The 14,616-nt window shown below is 35.3% G+C and overlaps 1 protein-coding gene across 7 annotated transcripts in view; it reads right to left on the reverse strand.

The window, feature by feature from the left end:
• Positions 1-2,282: 2,282 nt before the first annotated feature.
• Positions 2,283-14,616, reverse strand: part of WDPCP (WD repeat containing planar cell polarity effector) — a 479,815-nt gene continuing 467,481 nt past the window's right edge. For all 7 annotated transcript variants that reach the window (XM_021924873.2, XM_021924877.2, XM_021924876.2 and 4 more), the window contains one exon: positions 2,283-2,500. In XM_021924873.2, coding sequence (XP_021780565.1) covers positions 2,450-2,500 — 51 coding nt within the window. In that variant the 3' untranslated portion in view covers positions 2,283-2,449. The remainder of the gene's footprint in view (positions 2,501-14,616) is intronic.

A 14,616-nucleotide genomic window follows, 5' to 3' on the forward strand; every position in this document is an offset into this window, starting at 1 on the left:
GTTACATAGCCTTTTAATGAAGCAAAAACTTTTAGACATTAGCATTCCAAACAAAGTTTATTCTAGCAATAAGACACAATGTGATAGTGAATATAAATTACTGTGGAAATTACTTCAGATCTGAGAAATGTGGAAAATAATTGACAAAGCTCATGGGTCTCTTCCTGAAGGACAACCTGTGAACCTGTCAGTGCTAGGAGAGATATTACCTAGCTGTTCCTGCCTATACAACTCTTCTTACTTTATAGCTATGGTAGCCCCTTCATAATCCTTTCAGGTTCTAGCAAAGCAGGAATATCAATTTACTGTAATGTTTAATAAACATTCTCAGATTTACAACATCTGGGAAATAATAGCACTTATAAATCATGGACATTATCAAAGATCATTCATAATATATTCTTACTATCTAAACTTGGTTTTCTGTACATTTAATTTTTCTAGAGGTATGTGAAGTGGGGAAAATGGGTACTTTAAGAACTATGATTTGTTTAATTTTCACCTAGATAATTGACAAACATTTATTATTATCATTATGTAGAACAACATAGATATATCAGTATCCATATTTTACCTTTAATATCTCACAGGAATGGTATTTTGGGTTAATGACTATTTACCCAGAAAATCTGGAGAAAATTTTGCAATCTCGACAACACCCTATTTTTTTAAATACAATTTTTTCTCTAAAAATTAGTTAACTTTTGATAATCTGTGTGATAAAGAAGGTTGGGAATAGGAGAATGAAAATTTGCTGGTAACTCAGTTTGGCTTATATGTTATGCATTATTAAAATTTTTTCAGCGCAATAACAAAATGAAAAATCTAATTTGAGTTTCACCTTTTTTTGTCATATCCTCTGGAAGAGGTACAGATAAATGGGAAGTAGAAAGAAAAATTTGAAGTATAAAAGCCTTAAGTCTGATTAACTTTGAACTTTAAGATTTAATTATATAATGTAATTATTGTCTAATGTTAAACAATGTTGATTATTATAAAATGTCTATATATATATATATATTTTTTTGAGACTAAGTCTCACTGTGTCGCCCAGACTGGAGTGTAGTGGCATAATCTCGGCTCACTGCAACCTCTGCCCTCCGGGTTCATGCCATTCTGCCTCAACCTCCCAAGTAGTTGGGACTACAGGTGCATGCCGCCACGCCTGGCTAATTTTTTTATTTTTTATTTTTAGTAGAGATGGGGTTTTACTGTGTTGTCTAGGATAGTCTCAATCTCCTGACCTCGTGATCAGCCCACCTCGGCCTCCCAAAGTGCTGGGATTACAGGCATGAGCCACCGCGCCTGGCCTATAGATGTCTATAATTGTGAAATATCAGTGATCTGCTAAAGAATGGGTGTCGATAACTGTGAAGGGTATGAGATTTTACCCTACTTAGTAGCTTAGAAGTTACCACACTATAGTTTCATGGATGCTGTTAGAAGACATGAGACTCCTAAGTCAGAGACAAATGATAGTAACCAGGGTATAGGCATTTTTTTCTTTTATTTTTTTTCATGGATTTTCTGAGCCCTACTCCTATAGAGCAATGTTAAGAGGGCTAGATGACACCTGCACACTCAATGGGCAGTGTAAAGGAGAGGCATTCTGAGCTTAAAGAACTCAAATCTCATATAATAGTTGATAAGCATGCCTGCCCCTTTCTCCAGAGGGAAACTGTATCTGCATTCTAAGGGGCAGTCAGGGCAAATTACTCATAGCAGTAATTTGAGAGAACCATGGAGAATTGTCTTCTAACAGTGGGTCTGGGCTGAAAATTTGCATAACAAGTACTGTATTTGTAATGTAAATTAATAATGTAAACAAGAGCAGAAGAGGACTTTCTTTCTTTCTTTTTTGGAGACAGGTCTGTTGCCCAGGTTAGAATGTAGTGGCGTGATCACGGCTCACTGTAGCCTTGAACTCCTGGGCTCAAGCAGTTCTCCTGCCTCAGCTTCACAAGCATGTACCACCATGCCTGGCTAATTTTTAAAATATTTTCTAGAGACAGCGTTTCACTATGTTGCACAGGCTATTCTTGAACTCCTGGGCTCAAGTGATCCTTCAGCCTTGGCCTCCTAAAGCACTGGGACTACAGATGTGAGCGCTACGCCTGCCCCCTACTGCCCCTTTTTTAAAGTACCTGGCAGAACAAAGTTTAAATATTCTATTTTTGTAGCACCTAATCAATGTACAATTTAAGATACTTTCAAAATTTTACATTATTGAAAATAAGTAGGTTAAGGACTTTTACTTAGGATCACTTTGCTGTTATGCTGCATGTTTTTGAAATAATAAAACTTTATTTTGAAAACACTCAAAACTCTTAACTAATTTATACAATTCATACTGTCTCTTGTTAAAAATCCACACGGGGGATATTAAGTCTGTATCAGGCCATGAAAGAGTTTAGATATGAAGAAGGCGGGTTTCTTTTTTTCTTAATGTTTACACCAGACCAAAGTGAATCATTCTGAGAGAACCACCATCTCTGATTTCCTGCAAATAAACAAATAAAAACAATTAAAATAATAATTTAAAATATTTAAAATATTTAAAATAACTTAATGTTTAAGCAGAGTAAGAAGTAATTGACTTAACATTTGTATCTTTATTATTTTTAAGTACTTAAAAATAGTGAAACAAAATAGTTTAAAATGTACTGCACATAGATACATAAGAGAACTGTATACTTACCTGACTTGATCATCAAAATTTTGATATGATATTCATAAAAACTAGTCAAGAAATAATAAGCATTAAGAGGCAAAGAAACGACAGGATGGTAATTGAAATTTAGAAGCATCTGAGGGTTCCTCCAATGAAAAATTGCAAACTATGGGTCATCATTTGGATTCTACAGTGTGATTTTAAAATACTGTGTATTCTAAAAGGTATTATATAACATATTTCCTAATTTTGGGTGTTTTACTGAGTATTTGATAGCGGCTCTTGAGGTAATGGCTTATAAAATAGAAAAGATTGTGGTTTTATAAGACTTTCATAAAATTTTATGAAGCTTCAAAGAAATATTGACAACAACTTTATCTATTTCCCATTTATTATTCTTTCTTTTGCACTTTCCGCCCATCTCTATCAGTTACAGAAAAACAGAAGATTTTATGGGCTTCTGAAGTTGGATAACGTGTGAAGATAAGACTAAAGATGAGTAATATGTGAAAAATAAAACAGTGGGGACATTTTTTAAAATTTGGAGATAACCTACTCAGAGTTGAAATGGTAAAAGTAAAAGGTAAAGAGAGTAGGGATAATAGCACTTACACTATCATGTCATAATTGGAGACATTTTACTTAAAGTATAGGTGAAAATAATTTTTAAAAATAAATTTATTCTGTAAGTTATATCTTAAAAGTTATTTTTACTAAGAGAAGCCTTTCAGAAAGTCTGCATTTATACTATTTTAAGTAGTCACATCTCAAAGGAAACAGATATGGGGCTAAAAAATAGGGGCAACACATGTATGTAGGTATGTGCCTGTAGATCTTGATGTACACAAAATTGGAAAAAAAAAAAAAAACAAACCTGGAAAAACAGGTAGCAAGAAGAATGCGTAATTTAATAGTGCCTGGGGCTTGAGTGTGTGCTGGCAAGTTCCAGGCTTTTAGGTAGCTTTCAATTTAAAAAGAAAACTAAGCACTGTCATTTTAAAAACATAAGCTTCAACTCTTGGCTTATAAACTACCATATCAAAGTCTAGTTTCTATACCACGAGAATGGTCATTGAGAAAATGAGTTAGGTTTTGGCCTTGTTCATCAACTGACAGAGATCCTAGATAAATTATTTTATTTTCCTAATATCTAGATATACTTGTTGCTAGAAGACTGATGGCATACCTAAGAAGTATCATGTCGTTCAGCCATGTTGTTGATGTTATGTAGTGTCTTCTATCCATGATTTAATCCTCTCTTACCTTAGGAATTACATTTTAAAAAGTAAGAATCATAGAATTAACTTCTCAAGATCCTCCAGGATTTAAAAAAACAAAAAATATTCCTTTGGAGGATTTCCTTTAAAATCCATTGCATTTTAAAAAGACTTCAGGGCATTTCCAAGGTTTCCAATGCTATATAACCTTGACTTATACTCTATGTACCTTAGAGGGATATTTTGAAGATTTATAAAATAATTTATTTTACATTCAATTTTTTAAACATTATTTGAAATAAAACATAATCATTAAATAAAATTTGGAAAACAGAAAAGTATGAAACTTTACTCATAGTCCTATCAGTTATACAAAACTAAAGTTAACATGAATTTGCTTCTAGTCTCTTTTTCTCCACGTTTTATTTATTTTAAACACAGCTCGAATTGTATTGTATATGTAATTCTGTATCTTTTTTCTTTCTTTCTTTTTTTTTTGGCCTCACAACACTTCAAAACTTTTCAGTGTTCCTACATAGTCTGTTTTTAATGGCTGAATTTTATTATTCCATTAAATACTATGGCTTTATTTAACCACTCCTTTTTTGGTTAAATTTATATTGGTTCTAATTTCTTCTTTTTCATAAATAACCCTATGATAGATTTTCTTAGGCATAAAGTTTTTTTTTTTTTTTTTTTTCCCTGTTTGTAGGATTGTTTCCTTGGTATAGAACTGTAGAAATAGAATTATTGGACCAAAAGCTTATGAAATTTTAAGCTTCTGGATAAACACTGTAGAATTGGTAGTTTTGCTTTGTTTGTTTCCTAGTTTGGGAGGAGGTGATTTTGTTCAGTAATAGGAAGCTGTGGTTCCAAGGAAGACTGATCTTCATTTTCTTGTTAATGTGTTGAAATTGTGCTCAGCCTTGACTGAATGAAACTACATGTTAATTCTTGTAGTAATTTTACAGCAACAAAAGGGTTTTCCCCAGTCCCTCATTGCTTTCTACATATGGTTAAGTGCATTTTCTGAGCCACACCCTTTTGCTGTTACCTAATGTTGGGTGATATCAGGTCACTTTCCTTTAAATGTGCACAGACTTTTGTAAGTGAATTCAGCAGACAGGTTAAGCTTTGCTATAAACTGGATTTTGACATGTTGCTCACTTAATACAGTTTTAAATTTTAATACAAGCAGTGATCATCTCACAGTTTATTATGTTCGATTTCCTCTCTGTTACTAATGGTCTCTCTTGAACTTTCTGATTTGGTTTAATAATAATTAAATCCCAGAAGTGTAATATTTTAGGGATGGAAGAAATCTTAAAACTCCCTAATCTGAAATTCTTCTATTTTATAGATGAACAAGTTGAGGCTCATGTGGGTTAAGTGTTTCGTCCAAAGTTAGTTCGTGGCAGAGTTGGGATTATAATTTTGTTCTTATTTCTCTGTGAAGTGTTTTTTTTTTTTCCCAACTATAGTTTTTTAATGTACTAACAATACTAGTTCCACAGGCTGCTTTATGATTAACTCCTCTGATTCTCTATTCCTATCATTTAAGGCTTTTGCTTATAAGCATGCTAGCTAGTGGTCCAACCTATGTGGCAGGAGATGCTTTTCTGAGTAAGCTGACCAGCTATTCAAGTTTCACTACTGAACATTGTGAAATTGAACTCTGCTTCTTGCATATTTGGTATCATATATAGGTTTCTTTTTCATCAACATTGCAGTTTGGTACTTGACATTTTTGTAGAAAATGCAGTCTCCAACTGACTACAGTCTAGCACTTGCCAAAGATTGGCTTGAGGCTTCTGGTACGTAAGAGAGACAAGTTGATAGATAAGCTAACTAACTTTCTAACTTCTGTGTTAAGTAAGCCATCAGAAAGGAATGTATTTAGAACTTGTCATTTCACCTTTCCACAGGAATGCCTTTAGTGAATTATGATTTAATATAATTATTTCACCTTATAAAGAAGAGTTATAAGAAACATCTATGTGACTAGAATGTCTATCCTTTTCAAAACTCTAGGACATGTTTAGTTTGTTTTTCAGTTAAAAATTTAGAGATTGAGTCTTGCTAGGTTCTCCATGCTGGCCTAAAACTCCTGGGCTCAAGCAGTTCCCCGACCTCAGCCTCCAGAGGAGCTGGGACTATAAGGATACACCACCACACCCAGCTTGCTTTTCAGTTTTTTTTTTTAATTTTTAATTTTTATACATGCACACACACACACACACACACACATATACGTATATATATATATGCACATACACGGTATTTACATGTTGACAATTACATTAATAGAGCATCTTGAAGTATAAGTGTGAAACCTCTAAAAATGATAAAGTAGCACAATTTGCTACTCTGGAGGCAGAGGCAGGAGAATCACTTGAACCCGGGAGACAGAGGTTGCAGTAAGCTGAGATCACACCTCTGCACTCCAGCCTGGGTGACAGAATGATACTCCACCTCAAAAAAAAAAAAAAAAAAAAAAAAAAGATTTCTTTCAGACAGTATGCCAATGAGTAGTACAAACAAGACAACATAGGTATGTAACTATATGATTTATTACCCTTGACTAAGAGCAAAATCAGTGGGAGGAAACAAGAGGTATGCCCCATACCTAGAAACTCACTCAAACGTGTAGCCCCACGATAACCTCTAAATTTACCTATTAAAGTTTAAAGGAGAATTAAAACTTTTTCCTTCCGTTTCTGTCGTTAGCACAAATTTTTTCCAGAATGTTCCCAAGAGGTAACTAGACCACTAGTGGTTTCATTTCTTTCTTTTCCCTTTCCTTTGTTTTGTATTGTGGTAAAATATATATAACATAAAATTTACTACTTTATTTTTTAAGTGTATACTTTAGTGGGATTAGGCACATTCACGTCATCGTGTAACCATCACCACTCTCCATCTCCAGAACTTTGTAATCATTCCAAACTGAAATTCTGTACTCATTAAATAACAATTTCCCATTTTGTACTTCTTTAAGCCTCTGATAACCACTCTTCTACTTTTTTGAGATGGAATTTTGCTCTTGTTGCCCAGGCTGGAGTGCAGTGACGCAATCTCGGCTCACCACAACCTCCGCCTCCTGGGTTCAAGCAATTATCCTGCCTCAACCTCCTGAGTAACTGGGATTACAGGCATGTACCACCATGCCCTGCTAAATTTGTATTTTTATTAGGTTTCTCCATGTTAGTCAGGCTGGTCTCGAACTCCTGACCTCAGGTGATCCACCCACCTTGGCCTCTGAAAGTGCTGGGATTACAGACGTGAGCCACCGCGCCTGGTGTTCTTCTACGTTGTGTCTCTAAGAATTTGACTATTCCAGGTGCTTCATATAAGTGGAGTAATACAATATTTGTCCTTTTGAGCCTTTACTTATTTCAGGTCTTTACTTATTTCGCTTAGCATAATGTCTGCAAAGTTCATCCATGCTGTAGCAGGTATCAGAATTTCATTCCCTTTTTAGGGCTGAATAATATTTCATTATAAGTATATACCACCTTTTGTTTGTTCATTCATCTGTCAGTGACCATTTTGGTTGTTTTCACCTTTTGGGTATTGTGACTAATGTTGCTATGAACATGGGTGTAAAAATATCTGTTCTTGTCCCTGCTTTCAATTCTTTGGGTGTATACCAGAAGTAAAATTGCTGGATCATATAATGGTTTTATGTTTAATTTTTTTAGGAACTACCATACTGTTTTCCATGGCAATACCATTTTATATTCCCACTGGCAATGTACAAATATTCTAGTTTCTCCACATCCTTATCAACACTTTTTGCTTTCTGTTTTTTGATAATGGCCATCTTATTGCTTCTCAGCCTTTTGGCTAAAATCAAATAATGGCCTTCCCAATGTATGTAAAGTAGTTTCTCATTGTGGTCTGATCTGCATTTTCCTAACAATTAGTGATGTTGAACATCATTTCACGTACTTTTTGTCCATTTGTTTATCTTGGAAGTTCTTTGTACATTAAATTTTTTTTATTGGGTTATAGTTCTTTCTATATTCTGGTTATTTGTCACTTATTATATATGTGATTTGCAAATACAGTTGTCCTTCAGTATTTGTGGGGGTTGGTTCCAGGACCCCCTACAGATACTAAAATCTGCAGATGCTTATGTCCCTGTTATTAAATGCATAGTATTTGCATATAATCTATACACATCCTCACATATACTTTAATCTCTGCATTACTTATAATACCTAATACAATGTAATTATTATGTAAATCATTATTATACTGTATTAGTTAGGGAATAATTTACAAGAAAAAAAGTCTGTACGTGTTCAGTACAGACGGTTTTTTCCCAAATGTTTTCAATCTGTTGTTGGTGGAATCCACAGATGAGAAGCCCATGGATACAGAGGGCCAACTGTATTTTCTCCTGTTGTGTGGGTTGCCTTTTTACTCTGTTGATAGTATCCTTTGATGGACAAACAATAATTTTAATGAAGTCTAATTCATCTGTTTTTTTTTGTTGTTTTTATTGCCTGTACTTTTGGTGTTTTACCTGTGAAATCATTGCCAAATTCAATGTTACAACGTTTTCTCCTATGTTTTCTTCCAAGAGAATTATAGTTGTAGGCCTGTGTGTAGATCTTTGATACATTTTGAGTTGATTTTTGTATACGGTGTAAGGTAAGAGTCTAACTTCATACTTTTGTATATGGACATCCTGTTTTTCCAGCAACATTTGATGAAAAGAACGTCTTTTCCCCCATTAAATGGTCTTGGCACCCTTGTCAGAAATCATTTATCCACATACACAAAGGTTTTATTTAGGTTCTCAATTCTGTTCCATGGTTCTATATGTCTGTCTTTATGCTAGTACCATCTTTTGATTACTGTAGCTTTGTAGTAAATTTTGAAGTCAGAAAGTGTGAGTTCTTCAACTTTATTGTTTGTTTTCAAGATTGATTTGGCTTTTCAAGGTCTCTTGATTTTCCATATTAATTTAAGGATGAGTATTTTTTTTTTTTCTGTTTCTGCAAAGATATATTGAGATTTTGATAGGAATTGAGTGGAGAGTTCTGTATGTGTCTTTTCCATCTAATTGGTCTGTAGTGTTGTTCAAGTCTTCTGTTGTCCTGATTGATCTTCTGTCTGGTTGTCGTATCGATTATTGAAAGCAGATTATTGAAGTCTCCTAATATTACTGCAGTGCTGTCTATTTCTTCAATTGTTAATGTTTGCTTTGTATATTTAAGAGTTCTGATGTTTAGTGCATACATATTTATAATCATCGTATCTTGGTGAATTGACTCTTTAATCGTTATATATTATCCTTCCTAGTCTCTTGTGACGATTTTTCATTGAAAGTCTATTTTATCTGATACCATTATAGGTACCCCTGCTCTCTTGTGGTTACTATTTACATGAAATATTTTATCCATCCTTTCCATTTCAGCTTATGTGTTGGATCTAAAATGAGTCTCTTGTGTGCAGCAGAGTGTTAGATTTTTTAAAAAAATCCATTCAGTCAATATGTCTTTTGAGTGAGTTGGATTATTCATATTTAAAGTAATTATTGATATGGAAGGATTTACTATTGCTGATTTGTCATCTGTTTTCTCCATGTCTTGTGGCTTTTTGGTCCCTAATTTCTTTTCTTACTGCCCTCCCTTTGTAATCCATTGATTTTTTTTTATAGTGACATACTTTGATTCCCTTTTCATTTCCTTTTGTGTGTACTATATAGATATTTTTCTTGGTGCCTAACATTGTGATTACATAACGGATTTCAAATTTATTCAATTTATATTACATTGATAACAACTAATCTTCATTAGCATACAAAAATTCTCCTTTAGTTAGTTCCTCCTTTTGTTATTGTTAAAACTTACATTTATATATTATGTATCCATTAACTTAGATTTATAGTTTTTTGTGTAATTTTATAGATTCTATACAAGAATTAAAAGTGGATTTATGCACCAGAATTACAATAATACAGGATTCTATAGTTGCCCATATGTTTACCTTTAATGGAGAACATTATACTTTCATGTGACTTTGTATAGCTGTCTAGTATCTTTTTGTTTCAATTTGAAGGACTCTCTTTAGCATTTCTTGTAGGGAACATCTAGTGGTGTTGACGATACATCTTTTATCTAGGAATATCATAATTTCTTCACATTTGAAGGACAGTTTTTCTAGATACAGTATTATTATTATTATTCTTATTTTTTGAGATAGGGTCTTGCTCTGTCCCCAGGTTGGAGTACAGTGGTGCAATCTTGGCTCACTGCAACCTCCACCTCCCAGGTTCCAGCGATTCTCCTGTCTCAGCCTCCCAAGTAGCTGGGATTACAGGTGTGTACCACTATGCCCGGCTAATATTTTGTATTTTTAGTAGAGATGGAGTTTCACCATGTTGGCCAGGCTCGAACTCCTTATCTCAAGTGGTATGCCTGCCTCGGCCTCCCAAAGTGCTGGGATTACAAGTGTGAGCCACCATGCCCGGCCCGGTTGATGTTTTTGAATATACTTTCCCATCCTTTTTAGCCTGCAAGATTCATACTAAGAAATTTGCTGATAATCTTATTAGGCTCCTTTGTATGTGATGAGTCATTTTTCTCTTGTAACTCTCAAGATTATCTCTTTATCTTTGACTTTCAGCAGTTTGATTATAATGTATCTTGTTGTGTGTCTCTTTGGGTTTATTATATTTAGAGTTTGTTGAGCTTCTTGAGTTTATATATCTATCTCTGTCCTCAGATTGGGTAAGTTTTTGGCCATTATATTTCAAATAAGTTCCCTACATTTTTCTTATTGTGTTCCCCTTCTGGGATCTTAATAATGGATATACTGTCCTGCTTGATAGTGTCTCTTAAGCTCTATTCACTTTTTTATTCTTTCGTTCTTTTTGTACCTCATACTAGATCATTTCAAATAAGTTATCTTTAAGCTTGTTTATTCTTTCTTCTGTCCAAGTCTGCTGTTGAATCCCTCTAGTGAATTTTTAAGTTTGACTATCCCCAATGTGCCCATTTTATTTTTTATTTCCAGAATTTCTGGTTGGTTCTTGTAATAATGTCTATCTCTATTGAAATTCCCCTTTGTTCATATTGTTCACCTGATTTCCTTTAGGTCTCTGTCCATGTTGTTCTTTACTGTTTGAACGTATTTAAAACAATTGTTTGAAAATCTTTTTCTAGTAAGTCTGATACCTCTATTTTTTCAGGGATAGTTTCTGCCAATTTATTATTATTATTGAATGGTCTGTGTTTCCCTGTTTCTTTTTATGCATTGTGATTTTGGGATTTTAAATTCACAATAATTATGTTGGGGATTTGAGAACAAAACCAAAACCAAAAACAGCTACTTCTCCCATTCTCTGTAGACTGGCTCTTTGCCTTGGAAGTCCTTTCCTAATTATCTTGGCCTTGCTTCTGAATTTTGAGATCACATCAAAGAGAAAACTGAAGGTCTTCTCAGATCTTTACTGAGCATGCATCTTGCCTGGACCTGTTTGTGGTTTTTTGAATCTCTGTATAGATGGCTGCTTTTAATTGTCTTAAATTTCCCAAGAGAGCTTTGTGGGGTCTTGATGGTCTGTCATATGTCTCCACCTATAATCTTTTGCCCCAGGCATCTGTAGGTTCAGTCTCTCTGCAGCTTTCCTGAGCCATGACTACTGCTTCTCCTCATCTGAGATTAAGGCCATGCTTGTCTCCTAGCAGAGATCTGAGTTAGGTGAATCAGGGATCAATTCTTCAGGCAGCCTGTAGACAAGTTAGAATTTTGCAAATAAGGTCAGCCTTGTTCCTTTTGGTTCAAGGGATGGTGATATGATTTGGCTCTGTGTCCCCACCCAAATCTCACCTTGAATTATAATAATCCCCATGTGTCAAGGGTGGGACCAAGTAGAGGTAATTGAATCATGGGGGCAGTTTTCTCCATGCCATTCTCATGATAGTGATGAGTTCTCACAAGATTTGATGGTTTTATAAGCATCTGGCATTTCCCCTGCTGGCATTCACTCTGTCCTGCTGCCCTGTAAAGAAGGTGTCTGCTTCTCCTTTGCCTTTTGCCATGATTATAAGGTTCCTGAGGTCTCCCCAGCTATGCAGAACTGTGAGTCAACTAAACCTCTTTCCTTTATAAATTACCCAGTCTTGGATATTTATTCATAGCAGCATGAGAATGGACTAATACAGGTGGAATTGGGAACTGCCATCTCCTCCAAACCAAGACAACGGCTGGGGAGGGGTGGAACAAGGGTGAGCAAAAATGCCATGACGTGTCCTACTGTTCGGAATGTAGCTTGTTCTTGATTGTTTACTTGGTTTCTGTAGACCTTTGACTGTTTTCCAGGGTTCCTATAAAGTTATTTAGCCACTGTATAGTTGTTTCTCTAATGTTTATTAAGGAGAATGAGGGTCTGAAGCTTCTTAATCACATTTTGCTGACATCGTTCTTCCTAGGGGTTTTCTAATCATTGTTTCCTCTGGTTGTATGTGGTTTCCTTACTGCATGGGAAGGGGACTCCATTGTCAATGCAACCCTGAATAATATATGCAGTGTGAGAACTTTAGTGAAATTCTAATCCTACCTGGTCAAATCCTTGTTATTTTGCCCACCCCACTTCTGTAGTTATAGAATATAATTTCTCTCTTCCCCAGTTTTATTTTGTCTTCCTCCAAAATACGTATTTTATTTCTATGATTTAACTCATATCCTTTCCTGCTCCAATATAATAGATCACAATTATGATCAATAATACCCACTTGACATGTAAATAAAGAAAATAAAAATTAAATTCTGGCTAAGTTTCACAGAATGCCTGAAAAGTATTTTTTAAATTTATATATATGCATACACACACACCCACACACATACATGTACACATATTGTTTTCATAGAATGCTGTGTTTTCAAAGGTTTTAGATACTTGGCTTATAATATGAGCACTTTGAACACTGGTGTTTTAAATGTGAAATTCTGAGAACCCTTTGTTCTTGGTATAAAATATGAAACTTGTGAAATTCACATATGCAAATTGCTTCATTTATTAGTGACCTGATGGCTTCTGATTAAATCAATATTGTGTCCATCTTTGAAGTATATATTTAAAAAATTATGAACTTCCTAATTTTTTCTTCATTGTGGCTGACTATAGGGAAATTGCTGTGTATCTAAGTTAAGGTCCATTTAAATGTGTTTTTCAAAGCTCAAGATGGGGAGGGGGACTGTGGCTCACACCTGTAACCCCAGCACTTTGGAAGGCCAATGCAGGTGGATTGCTTGAGCTCAGGAGTTTGAGACTAGCCTGAGCAACAAGGTGAAACCCTATCTCTACAAAAAATACAAAAATTACAGGCGCAGTAGCACGGGCCTGTAGTCGTAGCTACCTGGGAGGCTCAGGTGGGAGGATCACTTAAAGCCATGAGGCAGAAGTTGCAGTGAGCTGAGATTGCACCACTGCACTCCAGCCTGGGCAACAGAGCCAGACCCTGTCTCAAATAAAACAAAACAAAAAGCTCTGGATAAAGTGTGCAAAAATCTTAAAATGGACCACATCCATCAGAGAATAGTCTACTAAATTCAGGGCACGTGATGTTTTTAAGATCTCTGTGAACGTGTTCATAAACTTTAAGGAGGAATTAGCCAAGCACTGTCAGAACATTTTTTTGTTTCCACAAAGGCTAATTTAATCGTTCTTCAAATGTCATTATTTCTTTTGTTTTGAGATGGAGTCTTGCTCTGTTGTCCTGGCTGGAGTATAGTGGCACGATCTTGGCTTACTGCCCTCGGCCTCCCGGATTCAAGGGATTCTCCTGCCTCAGCCTTCCGAGTAGCTGGGATTACAGGCGTGTGTCACTGTGCCCAGCTAATTTTTTGTATTTTTAGTAGAGACAAGGTTTCACCATGTTGGCCAGGCTGGTCTTGAACTCCTGACCTCAGGTGATCCACCCACCTCAGCCTCCCAAAGTGTTATGATTATAGGCATGAGCCACTGTGCCCAGCGAAATGTTGTTATTTCAAGTTAATAAAGTTCTCATAATTATGGCAACATAATCCTCTCTATGTTTTTCCACAAAAGAGAATATGAACAAGGAAATTAAGTTTTTTTGTTTGTTTGTTTTGAGACAGGGTCTCACTCTGTCATCCAGGCTGGAGTGCAGAGGTGTGATTATGGCTCACTGCAGCCTCTAACTCCTGGACTCAGGCAATGCTCCTGCCTCAGCCTTCTGAGTACCTGGGACTACAGGCACGTGTACCATGTCTGGCTAATTAAAAAAAATTTTTTTTAGAGATGGGGTCCTACTATGTTGCCCAAGCTGGATCAAACGCCAGGCCTTAAGTGATCCTTCCACATTGGCCTCCCAAAGTGCTAGGATTACAGGTGTAAGCCACTGCACTGAACAAGGAAATTTGAGGGACATACTTTTTCTTGAGAAGTAAACAGGCAGTAATGTATTCTATTAAAGATGTAGCCATTGTAGCATCAAAGGTTTAGTAAACTAATTCAAAGTGTCAGAGAACTTTATACTTGAATTACTATATATATATATATTCCCCAGAGGACTTTTACCCAAACAGTTTTCTTGGAATTAAAGTTTATAGTCATGGTTAAAATAAGTAGTGATTTAAAAATAGTTCACTGCTTACTTTAACCATAAACTAATTTCAGGTCTGAGCAGAATGTAAAATTTAAGAAAATTGTTTGGGAAAAAAGTCGTGCAGGGATTGATGGAGACAGTG

This window comes from Papio anubis, chromosome 14 (genome assembly GCF_008728515.1).
Source record: "Papio anubis isolate 15944 chromosome 14, Panubis1.0, whole genome shotgun sequence".
Taxonomy (NCBI): Eukaryota; Metazoa; Chordata; class Mammalia; order Primates; family Cercopithecidae; genus Papio; species Papio anubis.